Here is a 27,969-nt window from a genome sequence, read left to right as displayed (position 1 = left end):
AAATACAGTAGAAGAGAGGGTTTCCTGAAAATAAAAAGATAACAGGCTCTAAACAGCAGGGTCACATCTCTCAAGAGTCGCAGAATGGAAAACAACACCCCGGAGTTAGCCAGATGGCTGAGAGAAAGTCATTGTAAAAGGAGATGTAACAATCACTCACAGCATGTGTGTGATGTGTAGAGGAGGTATAGCAGATGCGTGTCTGTGGGTGCTGCTAAGGCTAAGGTATCTGACTTGTATGCTTGGAAACATGCCCGTTTGTGGCATGAATATACAAAACATACATACAGACAACAGTTGATACTATTGTTTTAAAATTTCAGTATATTAATAAGCCAAAGTAAGATTCCATTGGGCTCAAATATATAAAAAAGGCCCACTTTCTTCCTGATGCCACATAAAAAAATAGTGTGTCTGTTAAAAGTTTCATATTAGAGGATGGTAAATATCAGACTGATGAGAAAACGCCTTAGAAAAAAATATCCTTTTTTCATTTCTAAAATATTGCTCTGTGTTCTTTGAAACAAAGCTCATCAGAAGTAAGTGTCATGGTAACACTTGTAAACTGACATCTTAGAGGCAGCACTGGGTGACAATCAGGAAGCACAAAGATGCAAATATCCCTATCAGCAGTGAATATCAAATCCAAGACTTCCTGCATTAGAAATGCTAGACATGACCTCTCTGATTAAGTATTTTGCAGTTGCATAAAATGAAACATCTATTTGGCATGTCAGAGATCTTGAACAATGACTTAGATAGACCTAAGCATACTTTTTAAGCAGCTCTTTGCCAAATGGATCTCTAAACCCTAAATGAAAAATAAACTCTTTCCTCATATTGATTTCTTTCCTTTAACTTTCTCATATTATGTGCCTTCAGGCAGTATATCTGTGGTTTACACAATGGAAAGTATTAGCTTACCTTCAGAGATACTTTTCACATCCTTTCTGTAATTTCATTACCTCTACTCTAAAGAGCACAGATTAGGGTTCCATCATATTTAAAGGAAGAGCCGTGGGGGAAGGGAGCAGAGGGGAAAAGGATACTGTTTCTTCTAGATTGTTTTCCCTTAAGCACTAATTGTTTAAAGAAGAATTCTTTTAAAACTAGACTTACACTTATCTTGTTAAAAGCTTTTTCTGTCCTCTCACAATTAAAACAAGAGGAGGCAGAAACAATAGACAATTCTTACAGCTAAAAATGCTGTTTCGCAGATTGATACTGCTGCAGTGGCTTGAGACAATCCTCCTATGTGTGTCATCCATCTTTTTAACGATCACTTTTTCCACTCAGATAATTGTGTTTCTGTACATTTTTTCATGCCACGTGGCATCTATTCCAACACACAGAGAACACCATACAGAAAAACATAACCATTAGTTTTCTAAGAAAATATTTATAGGGTTTATTCCTGAGATTGCAGCTAAATCTTACCAAGTTCCTTGTTATTTTCCCCGTCTTCTAGTTTCCATCACTGGCTCTATGAAAGCACTGTGTTGTCCTTTTGCCCTATCTGTTTTGCAGCATGACAAATTACTTCAAAGCACTGTATCCTATTTTCACAAGCTCACTGCATTTTGGAAATGAGGGATTGCAAGTAAAGCTGTCGGGTCTAGACAACTACGCTGCAGAGGCTGGACAGTCATTATAAAATGCTTTCCAGTTTTATATACGCAGAAACATGATGATAATTTTCTCTTTTGTACTTGGACAAAGTCCCTACTGACATTAGGGAAGATATTAAAAAGTACAAAGCAATCGCTAGACTGCTGAAAGCCAGAATCCTTTTCGATGCTTTACTCGGGAATTGTTCAGAACTGATAAGAAACAACCTCTCAAATTTCAGGAGTTATTTAAAAAAAAAAATAGAAATGAACACTTATCAGATGAACATTAATATAAAGACGGTTAAATTGATCTCTACCAGACCTCCACAGGAGAAGGGAAGGGAAGCATAATAAATGCAACAGCAAATTGTCCTTGAAACAGATAAAAGCGTATTTCTTTTTTTGTTTTCTCCTTTTCTTCTTCCTCAAAATCATTTTTATTTAATGTGTAGATGATTACATTCATGTCAAATTTCTCTGCAGGGTACTGATTAAGAAAATCCCGCACAAACCAAGATACAGCTAAAAAGATATCCGTATATCTTCAAAACTTGATCCTGTCATTCTGTCAGAAAGCAGAAATGCCAGAGAGCTCAGCAACGAGCTTTCCCTCTTTACTAAAGGCTGTGCTATGATCACAACAGCCAAATAATCAAAGGTTACATATGGAATTCCTTAAATATTACAGAACATAACAGTTTTTCATGGAATATAGGGAATTCTAACAAAAACTGATTCGCTAACTACAGCAGGAACCTGCAGACAGTCCTGGTAAAGACCACTGAGCAGATCTGGAGATCAATGAAGAGAAAAAGGCCCTCACTTTTAGCAGCTGGAGAGCATATTGCTGATTGAGACACTGTTAAAAAGAGACTTCAGACAAGCAATAAGAGTAGTCTGAAAGGAGTAAACCAGCCCATCATAACCAGAAACAATTAACAGGATGAAGAGACAAGGAAGATGGAATGAGCTGCAGATGAAGATTGGCCAGAGCAGGGGTGGGGTCCCGGGAAGAGCATCACCCTGCTCTCAGCTGTCACTGCCTGTCAGATGGAAAGCTTTGAAATGGAGGACTCATTGAAATGACTTCTAAAATTCCATCCTCTTAGAATTGTAGAAATGTTTTCGTTTCATTTGGAAGCAACTCGCATTCATGTTTAAACTTACCAAAAATAGGATGCTAACACTGGTTCTGAAATGTGTGACCAATTCACTGTTCCCTGTGTGTCCTTCCTTTCTCCCAACTGATTCCTGTGCCTGCTGGTCATTCTCTTTCCATAGTGTGGGGATTTATGAACTACCTTACTCACCACTGCAGCTCATGACAAGGCCTGCGAGGATGAATGAAGTTACTGCATAAGCCAAAAAAAAAAAAAAGAGAAAGCAACAGACTGTAAAGTGATTGAAATTAAAATGGTTCCCGTCCAGGAAGCCCTTTTATGACCAGCTCCTGACACAAGGATGGCTCTACACAACCATAGCCAGAAGCCATACACCGGTGAGGAGGTTCTGAAGAGAAGACAGCCACCCCTGCACTCCTACAGCTCAGACGTCATCTCTGCCATCATAGCTCTGGGGGAGTGACAGGCATAAGGTGGTGAAATGAGTTGTTTTGAACTACAATCCATTTCTCTTGCTAGATGGTCTCATACTGAACAGCCCACACCATTGCTAGAGTTTTGCAATATTAATTGCTGCAATCTCACAGCTGTCCATAGGCCAGAAAGTGAATTTATTAGACTGCTGCCCGTGTAACCAAGATAGTCAAAATTAGAGACCAGAGACTGCCCTGAAACAGAGTAAACGGGCTCCGTTACTTCAGTGTAATGGTAGACCTAATCAACTTAAACTATCTGCCCCTTCTTTATTTATTTATTTCTTGTCCTGACTTTCAACTTTTAAGAACTAGGAGTTAGTGAATAATTCATTACCAATTAAAGTAAGTGACCACCAGCAATTTTTTTTTTTCTTCGAAACACAAAAATCCTAGTTCAAAACATTAATGTGTGAGGTAAAGCTCTTTCTTTATAGTAGCAAAATTTAATTTAGAAAAGCTCATTATTGATTCTATCCATTTGTCAGAATCTTCAGTGGTATGGAGCTCAGCATTGCCAGTAAATAGAAATGTGATGTGTACATGAAAAAAGCCAGGTGCATTGAAATTACCACTAATTTCAGTATAACTCAATAGACATTTAGTTCATTTATTTTTATTTTAAGATTTAAACGTTGGTTTTGCCTTCACCTTGATGAAAATTTACTGAACAAAGCAAACACCGCAACGATTTACGTAGCAGTCTGGTCAAGTTGCAAAGGTTAAATACGTTTTTTCCTTAGCATATAAGATTGAGTTCCTACATAGATTGTCTGGAAAACTAACTCTCCTCTCCTGCTCCCTGCCATCTGCACAGGAAACCGCAAAACGCTCCACAACCAAGACTGACCCCGGTTTATAAGCAAGACCCTAGATGGTATTCTAATATCTCTTAATGTCAATGTTTTGAAAGAGTTATGGAGGAATATCTAGTCTCCTCTAACTGATATTTTACTGGAAACAAGCTCACTGCTATCGAAAGTACTTTCTCTCTGAACTGTTAGAATGCCTGAAATAGAACGAGTGGTTTGACAGCAAGATTTCTAAGGTTCTTCCACAGCCTTATGAGACTGGAAAGAGTTATAAAATTTCATGGTGAATTTTGTCCTGCTATTTTCATAAATTCAAGTCCCATTACCCTTGGAACATCTTGTAGAGCACGGCCAGAAAGCCTCACAGGCTTGCTGTGTCGCAAGCAGATAGATTATGATCCTCTTTACTTACGGAAGTCTATCACGATGTCTATTATCATTACCACCTAAGTTTGCTAAGGTAGTGAGCTGTGCTCCTGTATCTCAAAATCTAATCATGGACTGGTATAACATTTCTGGTTTATATCTCAGCTTAAGTACCAGGCTGTATCGTAAACATAGTAGTCTCCTATTTCTACAGTTTTCATGGAATGAGCTGTTCCCTACGCGTTTAATTTGTGGTTTGTTCAAACACAAATGTGTGATTATTGTTACTTACTTTCTTTTCTGAACTTAGCCTTGATTTTTCACAAAGCAATTATCAGCCATCTGGCAGTTAAGCCCTTCAGCATCACATAACCAAGCCAGGTAATTCCATATTGCACTATCAAGATCCTAGAGATAACTAAGAGATAACTAAGATCAAACTTAAGGAATACTGATTGTCCACACCAGAAATGCCAGCACGAGCACCTGCTACGGTGATGAATGAGTTGGAGAGATCTAAAACCCCTTGCAGTAAGGGATAAATGAATCCAAACTCCTCAAGGGTGATACATTTTATCACAAAGATAAGAATTCAATGTTTGTGCATAAGCAATACCAGCAAATGGCTGAAAACAATCAGAATACTTCAAGATGCTCCCATGTATTTAGACTCTGTGAAGCCCAAGATATTTCATCCAGTTGGCTACAAAAAAACCCGATTAGTTTATTTTTACATAGGTAAGAATATTAGCAATTTTTGCTGTATTGTATTGCACACAACACTAATTTTCATTTTTATATACAGGTGTCCATTCAACATGACAGGTCTTCAGCAAGTTAGGCAAATATTCCCGTTTCAAGGCAAATATTCCCATTTCAAGACAAAGAATCTTCTTCCTTTTGTACTAGCTGCTGAGCTTCAAATGCCTGGTTCCAGGTAACTGCTAAGAGCAGGTTTAATTAAATCACCTCACACAAATATCACTAGGGCACTAAGAATAAATCCAACACATCTAGGGATGGCTGCTAAGGGGGAAAAAGAAAAGTGTAATATTTTCTGTCATTGAATGCCATTACTTGAACGAAAGTCCTAAATTTTTTCTCAGTTTCTTCAGAAACCCAAATTCCAAGCTGTACACAGGTATCTGGTAAATAACAGTCATAACTGAAGAATGAAAACTTCCCAAAGGTCTTCCATGGAATTATACACTCATACGTGCTTAATTTCTAATGTTGCCATTTACATCAAATGCTGGTCAAACCCTTTTTAACAAACATTGTTTAGAGTGAAATGTGCTTCTTGTTCAAGAAACAGTATTGTCTCAGGATCAAATGCAGTTAAGTGTGGTGCTAAAGGAACAAGGAGTTCCATGAACTTCAACTTGAAGTCTAATTCAAATATATTTCACTTTATTTTGACTTAACTTCCACCCCAACTGAATTTCTAAAGCACTGCTTATGCTTGTACTTCTTTTTCCAAATATTCAGTGTCTTAAAACATGAAGGGAACATTAAAATGAAGTGAAAGGCCATGGATTAAAAGTTCTTTATGGCATTGCACTTAAAACGCTTAATAATTCATACAGCTATCACAGTTGTGTGGATATATATATACGCTTAATAATTCATATAGCTATCATAGTTGCATATATATATGTGTATAAATAGTTGTTTCTACACTACAATTTAAAAGATGTCAACTAATTCGCATGCATGAAAAAGAAAGACAAGACCAAAAATGACTTAAATCAATGAACTTTAAAAAAAAATGCTAAAAATCTGTATTTTTCCAGTTAAAATCATATTCAATTGTTAAACTGATAAAATAATAAAAACAAATATTCTCTCATTTTTTTGCTTTATGCCCCTTGCCTCTGATTTGTTGTTATACGGACCATCTCTCCTCTTCCTATTGTGAAATGACGCCACGAAAAATTAAAAATCCTGGTAATTAAGAAAAATAATATACATTGTGTTCTTGCAAATGAGAAAAAAAGAGGAAAATCTTTCTTTCCAACAGCAACGTTCTTCACACTCTAGCAAATTCCCATCAACACAGCGAGATAAGACGCTCTGATTTCTAACCCAGCTCTTCACACAGAGATCCCACTGGCTTCTGACAGATCAATACGCACAAAGCAGAATGAGTGCTGAATTTCATTTTCTCTCCTACTCATTTTCTTTACCATCTATCCCAACTGCAAGACAGACATCCACCTAAATATTTCCCAGTTTCTGGGGCTGGTTTTGCTCTTGAACAATAACAGGAAGGGGAAGACCTCAGCATGCCGCATTGCTTCAGGATATCAAACCAACTTAGCAAAACTGGCAGACCCGCTACATAACTTAAGAAGATACAGCTTGTAAGCAGTCAGAAGCGATACCTTTAGCTCAGGCATGTTTATTATAAGCTGCATAGGTAGTTTAACATCTGGGTCCCTTGTATAGTCCATGGGCACAACGTTTGGTGCCATTTCATAGTATCGGCCATGCAACCTGTAAATAAGCAGAAAAAAACAGCCAATAACCAATTTTGAATAACCAATTGCATTCATACAGTAATCAGACACAAATTTGTCTTGCAGCTCTAAATGTTATTTTTAGTCCACAAGTCTGAGCCCACCAAATTCCCATCTTTTTGAAAAAAAAAGAGGGCTTTGATGCAGTATCCAGCATAACTGCTACTAACACTCTCACACTACCTGGATTTAACCATGTAGGTGCGTGCACAGGAGGAGGCCTGGACCGAGGTACTAACGCTGTGAGCATAACCCAGAGATCACATCTCAGTGCAGGTTATTGGTTGATCTGCACTACACAGGAAAACTGGTTGTTTAACAGCTCAAAGAATTTTAAAGCCAAACAATATGCAACTATGATTATATACACAATAGTATCCTTGGGAGACCTTACTCCTGGATTTAAGAAGCCCTTTTCCTATCTGTGCCTCGCTACCATAGCAGATCCAGTCATATAGCTCTAGCACTGGCTGACACCGGCACACAGACTGCTTCAACTTCATTCCATTTCTCACAGTGTTGTTTCGTTCTTGGCTCAGCTTATTCATCAAACTGCTATATTTTAAAGGCAATAAATAAGTGTTTTTCATGAGAGGTGCGAGTCAAACATTCATAAACCTAGCTTCACTCTCTAAAGCTTGTTTGTTGTGCTACCAGTATTACGTTATAGTTTGGGGAAGGGAGCTGGGAAGGGAAGAGTCAAACACATCAATATTTCCAAAGGGTTGGAGGCTGAATACCAGTAAGTTATGAAAACTGTCTCAGTCTCACGTGCAACCTGGGCAAAGACTGCACAAATGTTTGTATGATGTTACTTCCAACTGTTAACTGAATTAACATCTTTACCGTAACACATATATGTCCCTACCTATACAGAGAATCATAGGCTCACTAGGCTGGAAAAGGCCTTTGAGATCCCCAAGCCCAACAGTACCTGTCCACTACATGATAACATGCGCAGCTTCTACACCTGTTTTATTCAGAAACATCCACAATGCAGACAGTATTTATCTGTACAGAAATGTGTTAAGATGACACATTCCCAGTGAATCCATTTAAAATTAAGTCTTCCTTTTCTCTCTGAAGATGAGCAGAAAGGAGCTGCAAGGCACTGGTAACCAGACAGGCTTCCAGCACACAGCCATGGGCTCAGCAGGACTCTGCTCAAATTAGCTGGAAGGCAGACGATGGACACACAAATGTGCAAGTAATTAACAACAGATTTGAAGGTAGCTCTGATATCTTATTCACCTCCCACTAACTCTGTTACTTCATCAAATCGCTCAAAGATCTGTAGGTAGAATATTTTTTCCACCCGGCTGGATTTCACGCTGAAGCATCCGAATGAGTCTGTAGGAAGTGGCTGTGATCCAACTCCTGCAAACTAAATTACAGCAATAAATTGCCTTTCACACGTTTTATCTGCAAGGATCCCACAACTCTATTTCTGATAGCCTTATTACATGGCATGATTAGCTAATGCCACACTGAAAAAGGCCTTAAGATTTCTCTAGCTTAGGTTCTAAAGCCAACGTACAGTGTGTTGCACAAGCTCCATCATCCTTTTTAATAAAAAACACGAAACCGAAAAAACAACCAACCGAAGAACAACAAAACACAGTAACCTCCTTTTCAACCAGAAGTTCTTTATGCTGAGAAGTTCTTCAGGGACACCAGGCACTGTTTTATGACAAACTAAGCAGGGGATTGCCAGTCTCTCAGATGATGAGGTTTTGTAGAAAACAAGTAGAAAAGTAACAGAGCTGCCTCAGCCTCTTACAGGATTCTGGGAAAGCCATGAATCACAGTGAAACACAGTCTGTTTTGCATGAGTTTTAGCAACACTTCTGTTTACCTGAGTAACCTTCGTTACACTGGGCGAGTATTTACTTTTTGGCAAGGAAACTGGATGCATTTCTAATCAATTGTGCTACAATACAATTTAAAGATCGGTAGACATAAGGGTTATTTACACCCATAATCCTCCTGCCTTTATGCAATACATCACTGCATTAATTTGCCATCCTTGGACCACGTATTATGACCAGTACTGTGAGTCAGACTCAGTAAACCATCTCCCAAATGCTACACCTACTGGTACTGTACAGCTTACTGACTGTTCTGACAACTCAATAACGTTAATTACTGATCATTTACTGATGATGTCCTGTCCCCACAGATTTCAGCACATGGCTTTACTGGGATGTCTCCACATTCCTAACAGAGCCTCCAGCTACACCTGCATAGACCTAAAAAGAGAGATCTTCAAGCTTACACCCTGCAGCGATTGCTTTAATTTGCTATTGAGAGAAAGTCAGATTGTATCCAAGGTCACCAGTGGGTGTGTTAGAACACAGAGCAGCTCTTCCTTGGCTTGATATACATAGATTGCCACCAATAAATGCAGTGACAACACATTACAGCTGGCTGGGCTGCCTTTGTAATAAGAACTGTGCACTAAAGGAGTGATGAAAACAAAAGATAAAGGCTTGTAATGGCTCATTGATTAGAAATAAGTAGAGGCTTTAAAGTGGCCTAATAAGAAGAACCTAATAAACATCTCCCAAACTCTGGTCCTGCCTTAATAGTACCACTCACTTTATTTATGTTGTAACAGAAAACATTTTTATTCAGGAATATATATTTTATTTCTCCCTAAATAAGAGGAATGCATTCAAAACCCATCCCATAGAGTAAATTCTAGATTTCTCCGCATATTCACAAAAAATATATAGCAAAATGGCTTGACAGGAACAATGAAGCAAAGCAGCGACTGCTGATGGTCAGTCCCATAAGTTCACAGGAGCTGTGGCATGACCTGACCAGATCCTGGCTGTACAGACTGCAATAAACTCTGTCAGCAGCAGGGCCAGAGAAGCGTTCTGTTGCTGTGCAGTTGCACTTTCAGTTATTCACTACAATCCAAGCTACAGGCTCTCGTTCAGATTCCAGAGTTGAACACAGCAGCTAGAGTAGGACTTGGGTAATATGCAGAGAAGAACTCCTGACTCCCAAGATCAGCAGGAGCACCGAGGAGCCTACCCATAGCCCTGGAAGCAGACAGACCTGAGCAATCAGCACTGCTGAGTCCCTGGAGACACAGGCGGCTGGAAGCCAAAGAAGCAACAGCACTCAAGATGGGATTGCACAGACTGCGGGAAAGAATGCATCATGCTGATGCAGACACTGATGAGAACTGATTTACAACGGATGCTGCAGAGGCTGCAGCCCCTCACCAACGCTAACTGTTGAGGTGCACATACTCTCTTCTACAGTGCTGCTACTGCAGACAGAAAAATGTGTGATGGTAGAGCTGGAGAACAGGTCCAGGCAGACCCATGTCCATAGGTCTGCCACGCACAGGGAAAAAGTTGCCATAGCTCAAAGAGAAGGTGGTTCTTCAATCTGGGGCTGAGAAACTGAGGAAGGAGGGGCTTTCAGGGCTGCCCCATGCTGATATGCACTTCCAGGGTCTCAAATTTATGCCATGCATTCACAAATGACTTTTGCAATGACAGTTAAATGTTGCATATGGTAGCTAAGGCTGTTATCTCTGTTAATCTCTGTTCTGCAGCAATTCCTCAGTGAATTACAGCCTCCAACGACTGCAAGAATTGAGAATAGTCAACTACAGAAAAGGGTCTACCACACAAAGCTGAAACCAAAATGATAGGAAGCTCAGGGCCCAGATCCCAGCTCTCACAGCCTTTCCTCATCTGAGAAATTCTCCAGTACCTTAACCATCTTGATGGCCCTTTGGCAGACTCTCTCCAGTAGCTCCATCTCTCTCCTGTACTGGGGAGCCCCAAACTGGACACAGTATACTCCAGATTCCACACAGATCAACACTGAGAATGACTTCATCCTCACCTGAGCTTAGCAAAACAGGAGCAACCCAATGAAAACATAATAAAGGAAAGCTTTGTAGCACAGGAGATACAGGTTTCATCTAGAAGCCTTCTCTTTCCATTCATAGAGATACACAAACTTCAGAAAGATTCCCAAGGGCATAGAGTTCCACCAAAATTCATTCTCTTAGTAGACACTTTTTTACCCCAAAGCTGACAATATGGAATTTTCCCCTTTCTGCATACGAATCCCAAACTCTTCAAAAGATGGGATGCATTAGAAAACCAGGAGCTGTGTTCTAACCCCTCTCTCCATCTGCATAGCAACGTGCTCCACAGGGAGTTGCATCTCAAGCAGTTCGGGGCATTTGCTCCCTTATAAGGAAGCCTTTGCAGACACTTAGAGGAAAGCACTGCTTATCTCCCCAACATAACTCTCAGGCAGGTTTCAGATTTAAAGCGCAGCATCTCACCGGATTGGCTGGAAAGGCTCCCCTGCAGCTCATCTTTCACCCATCAAAAACACACCAAGAAACAGACAGAGAAGAGAATGCAACAGAATTACTCATGTTCTTCTACGAAAACGTTCAAAGCTTTGTTGACCGTTCAGATGGTGCCCAGCTTGGCAATTACTGCATAACCCCCCAAGAGCGGCCTAGCAAGGTGGTCAGTCTCAAGCCACACAACTTTTAATTTACAGATTTTGTGCTTTTTGGCTAGGACAGACATCCAAGAACACCCGTGTCTGAATCTGACTTGGGAATCTGCCCAATTGTATTAGTCTACACGGACAAATAGAAACAGATGGGCTGGCTAGCGAATAAGCATAATTACTGGAGTAAAAGCTTGTCTGCTAAGAAATCAGATTTACAAAACCGAGTAAGAGAAATACTGCCTTATAAGAGACAACTCAACCATTTGTTCCCATTTACAATCATAGAAGAAGCACAAGAGGTTATACAAGCAGATTCATTGCTATGAATAAAGTGTTTTTACAACCCTTCCTCACATCTTTTCTTTTGCTAGTAATCTTGTTTCCCTCTACTGGATGTTTTCCAGTACAACAAATCTTTTTTGAATGGTTATGTCCAAAACTGGACAGTCTATTCCCTGACAATGCTGACTGGAATGGAATTCTCCCATTTTATATACAATGCTGAGGTTAATTCATCCTAGAACTACATTTTCTTTTTTTTCGCAAGAGCATCAGGGGTTTTGTGGGGTCTGTTTGCTAAAATTATGCTCACTTTGCTTAGTTCAACTAACCCCTTGCACCATTTTTTTGTTATACTGCATTCCGCACTTGCAAATTTTTCTCAGTTCTTAGTACTTGACTGTGTGAATTTCCTGTTGCTCTTTTTGGATCTAATAATTTCTCTAATACATCGAGTGCTATTGAAAATGCTTATCTCGATCTTCATAGTGTCTGCAACCCTCTTCACCTCAATGCTTCTTACGATTCTTATAAGTTTTCCAACAGTAAACTTCTGTTCAACAGTACCTTAGCCAAGAGGTCAGCGCTCTTGTACAGGCAGAAAAGGACAAACACATACAGGAATATATAAAAGGCTTTACCAAAACAAAGATATGTTGAATCTGTTTCTTCTTCCTTATCCATAAAAGCAGCCATGCAAAGCAAGAAATTTGCTTTTAACAAATCCACAGTGGCTGTCTCTGATCGCATATTACGTTCTAGGCACGTACAAACTGTCTACCAGTGTGTTTTGGCATCCTTCCACTCACCAAAGCTGTGTCCTGAAGCTATGCACACTGCTCTAGTTTCCCCATCCTCCTTAAGAGGAGCGGGATGTGTTTTCAGAGCCCTAACACACAGCTACTAACAAAATCAGTAACAACGCTAAACATTTGTCAGCTGTCTTATAAGTAGTTTAGATGATATTTTGAGTCAGTGATAATAAATTTGTCTACATACCCCAACATTCCTTAACATATTCTTGCCCTGGGCCCATGAGTGAATCCTTAGTTGCGCTAAGCACTTCTAAAAATTAACCATCTTTAATAAAGACTCAAGAGTATTTGGGGTTTGTGGTGATAAACAGCTATATCAAACATCGATAAAGATCTATGGTTTCTATTTTCCTCTTTCAGATATGCTTGCCTCTGCGGCAGTCTAGTTTACATGATTTTGTTTTCCTAGATTCATTTTTATTGTTGTGTTCTTACCTGCTTTCTCTTGAATTAATAACTTATACTATTTCCTGATAATTGGCAAATTATCCACTCAGATCAGCAGTCAAGAGAATGTGTCTTCAACTGCTTTGACCACAGCCTGCATTTATGTTGACTGAAAGTTGATGCTGGTACCAAAGTCTAACACGCTGAAGTCAGACTAAGCCAACCTAACACCTTACTGGTACTGAAACGCTAAGTCTTGCTTCTGTCTCCTTTCCTCATTTTCAGTTGCATTTGCTCTCTCTGGCTTTTGTGCCAGTTTAGCAATCAGATGATCCCTCAGAGAGCTGATAAAGCTCATTAAATGAGAGGAAAATACATTTGTTGTTTGGGCTTTTTGATGGGTTACTTTTCCTGTGGGGACAGATAAAAACACTTAGCCCGTTTCACTTAATTGCCATCTCATGCTGGTTTACATCAGGTTAAATCAATCTAAACTGGAGCTGCCATATTCATCCCTTCATCCCCACCTATACAACCGTGCCCTTCTCTTCTGTCCTTGCTAACACTCATGTAAATGGATGAGTGAACGGGAGCTTTCAGTTCCCCAGTCCCTATCCCAGACTTTTTTAAATAAAAAAGCACCCTGTTCTTCTTGAACAGCATGAGAATCTTTTCCACAATGCAATGCTGCTTCCTTTATCATCAAGTCCTATGAATCTATGAATTACGGTGACCTCCTCTACTCTATGTCACACTTGCCATGCAAAGGAAAAAAAGATTACAAATGGTTTGTCTGCAAATGTAGTTTCAAGTCTCTTCCATATAAATCATGAAGGAAAAACCACAAACTACTTACCGAAGGATTTCTTTCCTAGTGAAGAAAGTGCAGTCCTGTAAAAAAAAAACACAACACAAAAATAAACAAACAAAACATGTTATTGTACTATAGAAATATTGAAAACAAATGCAAAGAATTGTTCTTCAACCTTTTGGAAGGAAACTCAGATCTGGCAGCAAACCATTGAAGATACCATTTGTGTACCCTCTGCTTTTGACTCAGAAAGCAATACACCTATAAAATAACTGAAATATATTAAGGACAGGGCTATCAGTGAAACAAATATTGTTAATGTGAAACTTCAGGAGAAGAAAAAGCAGCTTGCTGAAACACTTTTCCACTATGGAATGACCAGAACGGAAACCAAATTAAATCAAGAGTAAGGTATAGGCCAAAACCACTCAATAAATGGATCTAGAAAGCTAGAAATAACAAATAGATGAAGAAAACTATCTTCTAACTTGGAGTATTCCTCTATTAGAGAAAACTGATTTAATAATGCAAGTTGTGCACTTACTTATTAGTCATTAACTCTTTTTGCTACCAGTTAGTTTGCACTGTGGTCACCTTGATGAAGGCTGCAAACTCCTCTACATTAGGAACATGGATAAAAGAACAGCTCCTTCTCCAAACAGCAGGAGAGCTATTCAGCTTCCCCTGTGGTATCACAGAATCTGAAATAACTTACTGGAATGCTAAGTAGAGCTGGCTGAACAGGAAAAGAAGAGCTTGCAAGCATTTGCTTGCACCCTGAATGGCTCTGTGGTGGGACTGCATTTACAGTGGTTTAATTAACTCGTTATGAACATCTGTGTTTTGCTGGGATTCACTCACTTCACAAGAGAACCATAATATGAGCAGTGAAAGGGTTTGCATTTCATTTATTTCTACATCAGTCACAAAACAAGTTACATCTTCAGATGCTGTGAGGAACCATAATAATTGGTCCCATCCTATTGACAGAAATATCCTCTAGTCTCCACTATCTTATACATCTCTAGGGAAAATTCTGCCCTGCACCCAAAACTAGGAACACTGGTGGCAATGAAATATTGGATGACCAGTGTAGAACATTGTTCAGGGCATAAATTCAGAGACTATGCATCTTCTTGTCCAAGAGCTAGCGGCTCATGTGGGTGTATCTATAGGGAACAACAACCAAACCACAGAATTCTTCCCGATTACCCACCTCTCTCACAGGCCCATGTAATAGGGCAAGCATTTACCTAAGGATTCAGCTCCTAGTAGTTTTCCTCCTTTAATGTAACATATTCAAAATACACTGTATTTTTAAATGAGCTAGTGAAAAGATAACAACGTCAGACTTGGTAAGTCACACTTAAGAGTACCTACAACTAGGATGACTCCTGCGGTCCTGCTCTTCAGTCAACTAATGAAAAAGCATTTCTTTCCTAAGCTGGGAATCAAGCTGGCTAAATGCCTGCTTCTTCCAAGGATGGGAAAAGCAACCATCACAGCTAGCTGAAGCAGTCAAATAGCTTGTCTCAGGTATCCAGGGATGCTATCCATCCCACACAGTATCAATTATTGAGTTTGCTTGCTCTCCTCCATATAAAGCGGCAGGAGAAGCAGCCCTTCCTTCAGTGTATTGCGTAGCAGAATAGTGTTACAAGGCTCAATAAGAAGCACCTTGTGAGCTGCTGACACTGATGTCGCCTTGTCTGGAACTGCACAAAGCGAAATAGGAGCCAGCTGGTTAGGTCTTCATTAATTCCAGCACATTCAACACTTAGAGTCAAACTGTCACTTAAGGATGCTTCATTTGCTAACGAAAGGCAGGTGCAATCTCACCAATAATTGTAATGCCCTCAGCAGCAATCATCCCGTAATTATATAGGCTTGAGAAAACAGCAGACACTGTTACTTAACTAGAAAGCTGACACGTAATTGATACACAAATAGAAATCAAGATGAAAAGGATAAGTTACCCTTTACCTTCTAGAAATCATGAAAAAATGCCACTGGAAGTCACATTAAGAGTTCAGTTCATAACACTTGAAGTTCCACATAATTTTTATTTTTGATCTGAGTTACCTCAGGTCTTGACAACAAATACTATTGTCTGGGTTTTTTAATCTAATCTACTCTAAAAAACACTGATATTTGAAAACTTTATAACAAAAGTAGTTGCAAGTATCTGCCTGAGTGTTGCTGACTGTAGCGTTCCAATTACGCCTGCCAGTTATATGGAACTGTGTGTCAGGGATGAGGGGCGCCAAAGAAATGTACCGTGCTTTCACAGACCACTTGCAGAGATCTTAAAGCCACTCTGGGTCAAAGCACCACAAATTAATTGTGACCTGGCCTATTCTGCTGATCCACAGCAAGATCACAGACACTTAGGAAATGCTTTACCATCAAGAAGCCTGTCTGGTCTCAAACAGCAGATGTAAGAGCCATGGCTCCACGCTACCTCTGACAGGGAAGTCCAGCCACCTCTCTTGCTTCTCCCAGCTTCTTATTTCTGCCTCTTCCCTTATGCAGACTCTACATCAATGAGTAGCACAACTGCATCAGAGCACTCTGAAGGAAAGAACTAACACGTTTGGATATAACCTAGCAAAAAGGGATTAATTTCCAGCTTGGATCGTTTCCTTTTAGTGGCTTAGAATATAGCATTGGTAGTTCTGGCACAAGAAATGACACTAAAACAAGTATCTACTAACAACTGGAAGGTGGTGCAGGATTGTCTTGGGTGATTTTTTGAAAGCACAGCTCCAAGCTGGATCAGAGTTGCAATGCAACGAGGGTCTAAATAACATAATTACATTTTATAGTTGCTGGTACTCCACCAATTTAATTCCAATTCAATTAAAGACTTTTGGCCAAAGCAACAAGGAGGTGAATCATCCAATTTTCTTCTGGCTACTTCTTTCAGACAGAAAATACACAGTGATGGACAATAAATAGTAAACTAACAGGTTAAATTAACGCCCCCATAAGGAAAGGTGAAGTGGGTCCTGGAAAGGATTTGTCATTTATGAATATGATGACATTCATCTTCATTCAAGCCAGAGTTCTCCTGGAACACACTTGTATTAAGTGGACTGTGCTTGAGTTTACTATGAACTTAAAAAGCGACCTGTTTATCCTGTCTGGATGCAAAAGCCACAAAGAGTCCTGCTAAAAAAGCACAAACTAAATACTGAACAAATAAATGTCACCAGAGTTTTCATAATTCTGGCCAATTCAAGATTTCTGGCAAGAATTTATCCTGAGAATGGTTGCTTTTATATCTAACGCTATGCAACGGCCTGAAAAACTGATAACAGGAGGCCCCTGTGGCTTTTAGGCCATTTAGGCTTCAGGCTCTGCCTTCAAAGGTCACCTCCTCCAGCCCCAAGAACATAACGTGCTCCTTTTTGAAGGTCCACAGTCTGTCCTTGTGCCCTAGAACTCGGACATCAAGAAGCACTGCTGTTTTTCCTTGGAGGGAAGAAATCACTTAAACGAATGTGTAATTACCTACAACTTCCTTATGCCTTGCAAAGCAAACAAAATAAAGCAAACAGAAAATTTCCCATTGACTCCAATGAGATCATTAGCTTGCGTAATGGAACTTGGCTCTCAAATTTGGCATTTAGGTGGCTTAACTGGTTCTTACAATATTTGGCAGAGAAGAGAGGCAGACAGCTGGTGTATTTAGGTTCTATACGTGGCTTTGCCCTTGGTTGGCAGTGTGACTTTCTGGAAGCCACTCAGCACTGCCTGTAAAGTAGGGTTAATGGCCTCTGCTCTTAAAACGTACTTTATAAAAGAGCAGAATGCACAGGCTGTTAGAGCTTTATTCTTTAATTTTATATGTCAGGCAAATGTAGATTTAGGACAAAACAGGAATAGACTGAGATATGGTGGTCCACTAAGTTTTCCACCAGTCTGTAAGACTCTCCCGTAAACTCCAAGATCACTTCTGCTTTATGTTTAGCTCTTTAGCAATTTAAATAAAAAATAGTAATATAAATAACTGTGCTGAGAATGCTGATACTTAACTTTATGTAAAGTCTACATACACAGTGTAACATTAGGCGTGGCTCCAGAATCAGACCACGTGTAACTTGCTCCGTTGGATAGACTGCCAACACCAGAGCTCAGCGTGCAGTTTATGAATGGCAGCAGAGTCCACTGAATGAAGGATTATCTCTTACCCCTTGTAGAAGCAAGTATCATTGTGTATAAGGCACAGTTTTAAAAGAAAACTAATTTCACATAGATATGCAAAACACTTCTCTATAGAAAAGAAAAAAAGCTGAAAAATTGAACAATAGGATTACAAAGCTCAAGTAGGCAAAGCTACTGTAAAATAATATCTCTCTAACCCTTCAATGCATATTTCTCCTCTAATACATTATCTTCCTATAATACACATATAATTCTGCCTTTTATATGTATAGTTTCATAGAGGCAGGTTTATTCTGATCCTGCAACAGCTCCAGTGGAAAGTTTTATAAATAAGGTAAAAATATAAAAAGGGTCTTAGCAACACAAAATCTAACAAATTAGAGGAACAGTCTCAAACAAAAGCCAGCAACCCACAAATGAAGCAAAGCGATGACCGACAGGAATTTTGACAATACCCTTAAACGGAAGACAGATTAGCTCCATATAATAACCACACTGAGCAGCTTTTATTAAATGAGAAGTACTCAGTGCTGCAACATTTTAAAGGTTAATATTTCAAACAGGTTATTTCAGAGGTTTCATTTTTAAAAATCACAAATGATGTTTTCTACTGTGCCAAACATACACATCGTAGCTGCAGTTAATCAAAACACCATAAAAACATCATCCTATGAAATAATCAAAAAGGTGCTGGAGAGAAGCAAAGGAGCTTTCATACCATATCTATTGTTGACTGTGTTCTGGCACCATTTCACAAAAGCAATTCTTTTATTCTTGTTGCCCTACAACTAAGATTGGTTTAGATTTGTGCAAGACTGAGTCAGCGAGATATATATTTCCAGTGATGAGAATACGTAAACACAGAGTTAGTGGAAGTCAGTGAGAATAGCACTAGCCTTTAAGTTGCATAGCTGTGCAAGTACTTTAGACAATCCAGATCTGAGCACCAAAAACATCCTGTCAGAGTTAGTTAATAACAGTATTGCTATATTAAGTTTTATCTTAAAAAATAGTGGTTGCATGAAAATGTCAACGGAGATTTTAACATCCAGCCCATCTTCATTTGTAATCATATATATCTGAGAATAAAGCCAGAATAACTGAAACAACCACTGAGTTCCAGGAGGAACAATCTGCAGTCACAAGAACCGGTTTATATATTTTAGACTGCAACATGGGTGTAAAATGAGTTAGACACTAGTAAGGACTGAGGAAGAAACAAAACTTGCAACAAATGGCAATTTTGCTCAATTTATATATGCACCGAATGGTAACATGAAACCAGAATCTGACTAAAGGATAATGTCACAAAAATCTTGTTCCGTTATTATGCTAATTAAAAACTGCACATTGACAGCAATACTCTGTCAAACTGAAAAGTAGTTTTTACAGAAGATCCTAGAGAACCTGTGATAAATACACTTCTTGTATTCTTGCAAAGGGTTCATTTTAATCAGAAATCCTGATTAAGTCAATCACAGCTTTTTAAATCAAAATATATCTTGATGACCTAGTTTCACTTTATAATTGGCGTTTCTTGACAGACCATACTGTAACATTTTTATCTGGTTCTGCATAAAGCTCATGAAATATAGCTGAATCCCACTTCGATTAGAAGTTTAATGAAAGGAAAAAAGTTAGTTTTGTACTGAACACATTCTTATGTAAAAGCAACAAGCTATTATTTCATATTTCTATCTTTTATAGCAACATTGCCTAGAAGGCAGCCAGGATAAACATCAGTTTGTCTTAAGGCTGCATAAAATAATGTAAATAATCCTATTAATGAATAAACACAAAAAGAAACGGCTTGCAATAAAACCAGTAATATCTGATATAAAATGTTTGTGCACTATATTCTGTAGCTTCTATTAAGAAAAAAATTAGAACTAAATTTGTAGACCATTTATTCAAGTAACCCTGGAAAACGCAAAGAGATTGATTGAACAGTAGTGTAGCCCGTCCACACCCCAAGCACAGCTTCCGTGTGTTTCCTACTCAATATAATTGCTTCTCAGTGAGAAATGCAGCACACTGAGGCCAATGTACGGCTCCGATGGTGCTTCACTGTATACCTTTATTTTCTATTACTCCAAACATTTTTATACAGCATTACTCAAACAAACCACTTAAAATCCCTGTTCATTTTCTCTTCTCGTTGTCAGACTTGACCTCCAAAACCTGTAGACAACTTTTAAAAGCTTAATTTAAAATTATCTTTGATTGCAATGAAATACACCTTCCTTGCTGATCAATACTTCCCTTTTCCCTAGGCAGACCTTGGTTAGATTTTGCATTTTATTGGAAAAAAAAAAAACAAACCAAAAACAAACCCTAACCAAACTAAAAACACTCCCCAAAGATACAAGTATACTAAAAAGCATAAGAAGCAGAAATCCTCTGTAGAATTAATTTTCTTACAGGGCTGACTTTTTAAATGAGGTGAACCTCGATGAGGAAACCAATGTTCGCAAAAGCCGAATTTCCAAAACATTTCACTAAACTTATAAAAATTTAAAGAAAACAATACTATCTTAATAACAAGTGATACAATAAAGCGTTCAGAGATTTGCAGCTTTCCAGGCTTTCTTTAAATAATTTGCCTCTACCTATTCGGAATGAAAAAAAAAAAGCTATGACAGATTTACTATTATCAAATCCTGTTATGCATGTCTTTAACAGTTACAACCGGCCACACATCAGCAGTCCTACAGAAGAGTATTTAAAATGCTCGTATACTAAAAACATCATCTTGTGGGTGACCAGATGTACAATTATTTCGTTTAAATGTAAAGTTTCTGCTAAAAAATGATTCTTCAATATGACAGTTTACATGCAAAAAAGTTTACATTTGGGCATTTCAGAGAGTTTTAGATAAATCAAATAAAGTTATTATAATATTAATGACTTGAGATTTATGTATGTTAGCCCTGCTCGCTCCTGGGACCCTGCAGCCCAGCCCCTCCCTCGTGCTGTCATTTTTTAAATACTGTTTTTATTTGCTCATCAAGCAAGTGATTTTTCTCCAGTTTAATAGTTACTCCTGAAAACTAAAGTGACTTATGTATGATTTTACCAAACTTTTCCATTTTTCTTTTACCCATCATAAGTGTTTCCTATGGAACAAGCTCTTAAAACACAAAGCATAAAAAGTTATATACATGCACTTCATGACTAAAGTAGCATTCAGGCACTATAAGCTCAGAGCAATTTGTGTTAAAGACAAAACCAGTGGAAGTTACAATCAGATAATACAATGGCCAGAAATATATTCAAATAAAGAAATTATAAAGTCTAACCATAAAGGGAGTGAGGCTTTGAGTAGTCTTCTGTTAGAAACAGTGGGGAATTAAAAAATAGATATTAATTTTACACAACAGATTGACTGTTCTGCTTCTGCCAAATTGACATTATGGGCTCTGTAACACTGGGCATTGTTGTAAGGAGAACAGTGCCAACACACAAATTCACAAGAAGTTGCCTAGTTCTCATTTGGAAAAAAAGAAAAAGAATCAATCGATGATCCATTTGAAAAGCAATTTCTATGTAGATGCTTGGCTGTGCGCTGGGGTACAGAGGTGTATACAGACTGTTATGCAGTGGACCCTGGTACACAGCGTGTTACCCCAGCCCAGCCTTCGGAGGACCTGACAACCCAGCTGCTGCTTCAAGAAATGAAAAACCTGCATTTTAGAAGTTATGGAACAACTACTTATTCTGATGGAATTCCACAACCAAGAAAACGGCAGATAAGTTGAAAACTCCAAGTCCAACAGCTCTGCTTGTATTATAGAGGCTGCATGCTCCCCCAGAATGCAGAGGAGAGGGAAGAGCTCTCCGGATGGATGGCTACAGCAGCCAGCCCAGGATTTCTGTGTTTAAAAGACCTGAGAGGTACGCAGAAATAATGGATCAGAGGCAAACTGCCCTCTAAATAAGGTCTTTTAGCTGATTGTTCACAGCATAAGGCTAATAAATCCTTCCTGACAAATTCTGGGGTTAGTTATTGTCCTGAAACTTGTTGTTTTATTGTACTTACCATATACATATAGTCAAAAATTATTTAGCACTGTACTAATGAACTAAAGTCTGCTTGTAATGGAGAAATCCCACAGGCTGGCTCAATCCACTGGGCCTAACTACTGCCAGGCTTGGAGATCAATTACTCAGCATTACAAAAGGCAGGGTCTGCAAAAGCCATTAGAGAAGGGCAATTTCTACATGAAGAGTCGTGAATTAGGGATGACATTTTAGCTCTTGCATTTGCCAGTTTATGTCAAGAAGATAACATTAATTACATTTGGATTTTGTTTTGTTTCCCTGCAGTTGGGCTCTGTTCTGTGTTCACTTTTATTGTTAGTAGGAAGACAGACAGTGGTGTTACACAGATCTTTGACTTCCCTCTTGCCTATCCAGCAGGGATGTGAAAAAGCCTTTTTGGATCTTAGACTATTAAGTCTAACGCCACTAACTAGGACTAATATTTCACAGTGACAAGCGGCTGATGAGGGTGAGATGGGTGACAAAGTGGAAATTAAAGAAGCTCCAACTTCACGTTTCCTACAATTATAAGAAAAAAGCTTGAAATCTAATAAAACCATGTATTTTATGCCCTATTTTCAGCATGGGATAACATTTAAAAGCATTTTAGCATATATCCCTAGCATGAATCTCTGTGGCTAAATATCTACACTTGTGAGAAGTCCATGCTAGCAGTAACTCCAAAGAAAATTAGTACTTAAAATCAGTTTCTACTTTAGGGGCTTAAGTCAAAAATCTGGAAGGTAAAACAAAAGTTATTTACTTTCATGCGCACTGGATCTGCCCCTTGGTTATCACGAAATAAACTAAATACTGATTTCCTGCACTGCTAATTCTATGTTTATCACTTTTACTATGCAAGAGAACAGAGCAATGCAGCCAGCCCTGTCTGCAACTCGTAAGTACTCAGCTGCCTCCTCCTCCTTCAGCACACTTCTATTCAGTGTATTGCCTCATTGTATTGTCAGAAACTTATTCGAGATGCTTATTGTGCAGATAGCTTCTCGCAATCCATTTCAGTAAGATTCACAGCATGCTGAAACATGACTGAAAAGTGGGAATTAGTATATTTTTAACCTATTAAACATTCAGTTGATGCAATAAGAAGCAAATAAAATAGTACCAATAATATATCCCTGGACATAAAATGCACACTTCCTCTGTTAAGGTAAGAAACTGCTTACTAGGAGTGGGTGCAAGCATAAAAACACCTATTCTGGAATATTAAGTGTATTTCTATTTCTATGTATTTCTATGACTTAGCCTCAGTGAAATTAGACAATTGGGTTTTTTCCCCTCTAATGAGGGAAAGGCATCAGGGAGAGAAAAAGAGGTTATCGCTACACCTTCATCATTACAGAACACTCAAAAGAAAGACTCTATTAAGAAGTCCGATTGCCCAGCTAGTCACAGCCTTTATCCTGCATCCTCTCCAAACACTGAGAATTTGAATCCTTTCCTTGTACAGAGCGAAAGAAACTAAAATGATTACATTCAACAACTCAGCCTTCGAATACTATGACAATTGCTGTGAAGGAACAGTAGAATATATGCCTGCAGGCTACAAATGAAGTTTTCATTTATATTTTCAAAAAAGGCTCCCCAAACCAAACCAAACCAAACCCAAACCAAAACAAACAAAACCCCCCACAAATACCTGAGGATTACTCTTTTTCTTCTTCTACAGCAAAGTAAGATATCTTACCTGGTAGGCATCTAGCTGTTCATCAGTGAATATCGTTTGCTTATTACCCATCTTAAATGAGGGATCCTTCCTCTATGCAAATGCATCCCATTAGAAGCAGCTGGATTCCTCCGTATTGTAGGCATTTAGAGCACGTATACTCCGTGAACGTGCTGAAACAATCCCAGAGCCCGCATTGAACTGGTCTGAATGTACCTGTCCAATGAGGAAGGACGCGGTATCGGGAAATCTTTGCCAAAGCGTGACTTGAGCAAACCAGGAAGGAAAGCGTTAAAATCGCAGGCAGGTTTTGCTCAGAAACAGAGATGCCATTCTCCCTCTTTTTCAGATGTTTTTCTCAAAGGCACACAGAGCTTTCAGCACATAAAATCCAAGCAGCCAGTATGAGAATATATCAGGTCCCTGCTGCCTCAGCGTCTCGCTCCGCAATTTCAAGGTGCTGCTGCTTGGCCACTTCATGGTCTAGAGCCGCTCTGCCTCACCAGATGGCTGGGCAGCGCATCCCAGCACACACAGAGCAGATCCAAGGACCAAAAAAATGGATCAGCAGGTTAAATTATCCTGCAGCTGGCCTTCCACAGATAGAAGCATATCCTAGTCCATAACTGGTGCAATGCTGCCAGCGTTATATCCAGCTGGATCCAGGCTCAGTGTCCAGTGTATCCCTAGAACATCTCTAGGTGCTGCAGGAGCTCCCCGATCAATGCTCCTGCCTCCCCTGGGCTATAGCCAGCCCTGGGTACCAGAGATGCAAACTCACTACCAGAGGTACCAAACTGCCCGGAGTACCAGAGATACAAGGACTCCTCCTCACGTTAAATCAATAAATTCACAACAATCGGGAAGATAAAAGTAGTTTAGACAGCCGCTAATGTGACTCCTTCGGCTTAAGCAGGCACAGCTGGCGAGAACAAAACGCTACGGCAGCCTAAAGCAAAGGCTGAAAGCACCAGTAGAGGGCTCACCGGGTACTTTTAGGTAACACCGCCCCGTTTCTCCGTTTCCGGGAAAATTAAACGATAGAATCATAGAATAGTTTGGGGTTGGAAGAGGCCTTAAAGATCATCTAGTTCCACCCCCCACCCTGCAATGGGCAGGGACAAAAGAGCATGTAAGAGATTCAGAGAAACACAATGAATAAACTCAAACAAAATCATATTAGCTGACATCTGCAGAAGGATAAGCTCTTACCACAACAGCAGGAAGAAGGCTGAGTGAGAAAGGATGAGAACAGGGAGGAAAGACCTGTTATGAGTTTCTTTGGACTGATCACATCTCGTTTGTGCACATAGGAAGGGGAGAGGATAAAATTCCTACCTTTATGCACAGCTCTGCCAAGGGTCATAATTTCCTCTGCAAGTTGATGCATTTAATAAAAACACCTGGAGACTTATCTTGTGCTTCTGATGATCCTGACCTGATAAAAACATTAAATAATAGTTCAGTTTACACCTAAGCATATAACAAAGAAGAAAACATTTAATAGTAATACTGAAAGTAAATGTATTCTATAAACAGTAAAAATATCCTAAGTGTAGTAGATACGTTCTGTGAAGCACTGAACCACAGGCTCTTCTAAAAGATAACTAATTTAGATCATAACATTTAGAAATGCAGATTTAATTAGCTGCAAAACAGCACTGCCCTGAGCTACAAAACCACAAGGTATTACTATATATACATACATGTCTTGGGATGAGAATGTATTTGCCCATGCTTATTTGTGATAAGCAAACATCAGGATTTTAAACAGTGAAAGAAATCGATTCTACCAATAGAATATATTGCAGCACTGAATAATAAGGAAGAACCTACAGCAAAACCTAAAACTCTGAATGACCTACTGTCAGATTAAGAGTGCAGCATGCATTTATTCAAATATCAGATAGTCAAATCAACCATTTGTTACACGGCCAAACCAACCTCTGTTTTTCTAGCCACTAGTGGTATGAGGGGTTTTTTTTCCCCCATGGTACAGAGATATTGGATTCTCATATTGTTCCAAAAGGTTTTCTACAAGCCAGCATATAAATCCAAATCTGCAAAATACAGTACTTCTATTTATTAAAAGTGTTTTAACATTTTTTTTTATCAGAAAGCAACAATTGATGAAGGCCCCTTGAGATTAAGAACCTCCACAGTTCTCGAAGTTCTTACACGTCCTCAGCTCTGAGTGATCTTCACCATTGGCTTTAGTGGTTATACCTATAATTAAACATGTTTCATATCTGTGATCTGGTGCTACTGAAATGCAAGAACCAGTAGCGGTTCTCGGTCAGACCAGACCAAGAGCGAGTCAAGTGATTTCCATGAAATAGCACTCCATTCACAGCCAGCTAATTCAAGCAGCCTGTCTATACAAATCAGATTAAATATAAATGGCCAAATTATCTTTAACGTCATTATACAGCCGTGTATTGACACCTGGGGGGGAGGGGGACTGGGCTCCATACCTTTTAATCTTTGTGATTTTGTACACTTAACAGGATTCCTACAGTGACAAGACTGGCACCTCATTTCTTCATTTCTCACCTGCTTTTATACCCCTGGCTGCCTGGTCCCACTGTATGCTAGCTGACACACCTATCAGCTAGTCTCCAACTTTAGAATCAGAATAATAACAATAAAAAGCAGAAGTGCTAAATGGAAAGCACCAGCTAGGTAAGACTCACTTGTGGTTACAAAGGAAGCCTGAGGCTCACAGACAATATTCCTCTTTATTCCTTTGGGCCTGGCTTTCCACTTGCCACCTCCACTTCTATGTTGCATATTAAAACATTTTGGTTTTATTTTAAGGTAGAAAGATTACACAGGAAAACTGCTAGGGCTAAAAGAGTTGATTGCATTAAAAAGAGTTGGCAGCTTTTGCTTTAAAAGACTCAGCTTACCAAGGCAATGGCACCCACTGAGTATACGGACAGGAAATAAACTATTTCTCCAATTCTTCTTTCCACTCTCTGAAGAGCATTTTTTATTGGTAAATAGAATTAAAATGCACAGACTTCTAAAAAGAGGAGTCCAGTACTGATTGTTGAGGGTTCCCCTATAGTACCTAGCTCTTCTCAAGCACGCTTTGGTGGTAAACATATTTCACTGCATAATTACCATGCTATGCTAACTGAGTAAAACTTAAAAATGGTATAATGCACAAACTCTTTTTCACTCCTATCTGTTTGTTCATATCAAATATCAGATAATTTTCCAGTTTGCTCTTTTCACTTCTTCTGTCTGTTTGTATTTACCAAAGATGAGTTTTATTTGCCAGTTGGGCATTAAGCAATACTTACTCCCAGCACAAGTTACTGCAACAAATCAATACTTTTCTATGTGCAGAGTAGCAGCTGACCTCAATGCTATCAGCACCAGCCTTTCATCACACTTTACTGTACTTCAGTTTCTCCAAACTGTTTACCAAAGCAAGTGATTTTAAGCTATTTGCAACACATATCCCATATCTTGCAATCAGGAGTAAGTAAAGTTTACTAAGGCGGACAGTACATATACAATAGTCCTGCCTTTACACTGTGCTTTATACCAGAAAAAGAGGTCACGGAGCCACTGCTTATCTGCTTTAAAAGTTTAATTCATGGAACAGAAAATATACTATCCACCACGTACACCAGATTTAATCTGTTATAGCACGATGGCTGTCAGCTGTGATAGCTGAACACACACCTGAGGGTGCAGTCCAGCCCCAGCTTCAGGGACTGGGACAAATCATGCTGCAACTCTGGATCACCTTCCCTTCAAAGTATCCCATTCCGAACTATTGCTAGCCATGTCTACTACCCAGGTGACTTCACTCTGATTTATTAGAAAGTTGAATAACCTCGAACAGAGGGGCCATACTACCTTTAATTGCCTCTGTAAATTATGCAGTGAAAATTTGACTGAGGTTTAAGTATGAAAGCTCTTATTCCTCATCAAAGGAAGATCAAGCTATGATGAACAGAGATCAATTTACCTGTTAAAGAGAGGATCCACAAGGATTTTTAACAACTAGGTTGCATACCTACTGCCTTCAGTGCTCAGGGTGGTTTCCTACAACTTTTAATTGTGAGGGAAAAAGAACCTCCAAGATTTCATGCCCATTACACCCAGCACTCCACAGTTTGTTTCCCATACGGATGTTTCCTTGCAGATTGGCTCTTCTGGTAGCAAAAAGAACAGTTTTGATCTTGAAGGACTGCCTGTACATTTTTTTGTTGCTAGTTTCTATGAGTCCTTAGGGCCCCCTTCTCCTCCAAGCGTAACAATGACCACCACTTGCAATGATTAGAAGTTCTGTCCTCCACTGATGCTGAGGAAATTCTCCGAGAGTCTCTGGGGCTTGTTTTTTCCTTGAAAGCTATTCACAATT

At 39.2% G+C, this 27,969-nt stretch overlaps 1 protein-coding gene across 6 annotated transcripts in view; it reads right to left on the bottom strand.

Moving 5' to 3' along the window:
- CIB2 (calcium and integrin binding family member 2) overlaps positions 1-27,969 on the bottom strand; it is a 36,071-nt gene that overhangs the window by 6,162 nt on the left and 1,940 nt on the right. For 2 of the 6 annotated variants that reach the window (XM_054077259.1, XM_054077257.1), the window contains exons 2-4: positions 24,927-25,026; positions 13,742-13,776; positions 6,767-6,878 (exon numbers count right to left, since the gene is read on the bottom strand). In XM_054077259.1, coding sequence (XP_053933234.1) covers positions 6,767-6,856 — 90 coding nt within the window. In that variant the 5' untranslated portion in view covers positions 6,857-6,878; positions 13,742-13,776; positions 24,927-25,026. Of the gene's footprint in view, positions 1-6,766; positions 6,879-8,152; positions 8,286-13,741; positions 13,777-23,609; positions 24,524-24,926; positions 25,027-27,573; positions 27,761-27,969 lie in introns of those variants that run through there. The other 4 variants (XM_054077260.1, XM_054077258.1, XM_054077255.1 and 1 more) reach the window with 4 other exon arrangements.

Source organism: Cuculus canorus, chromosome 12, assembly GCF_017976375.1.
Source record: "Cuculus canorus isolate bCucCan1 chromosome 12, bCucCan1.pri, whole genome shotgun sequence".
Lineage (NCBI taxonomy): Eukaryota > Metazoa > Chordata > Aves > Cuculiformes > Cuculidae > Cuculus > Cuculus canorus.
Note: the sequence above shows the minus strand (reverse complement) of the source record. Positions and strands in the feature narration are given on the sequence as shown.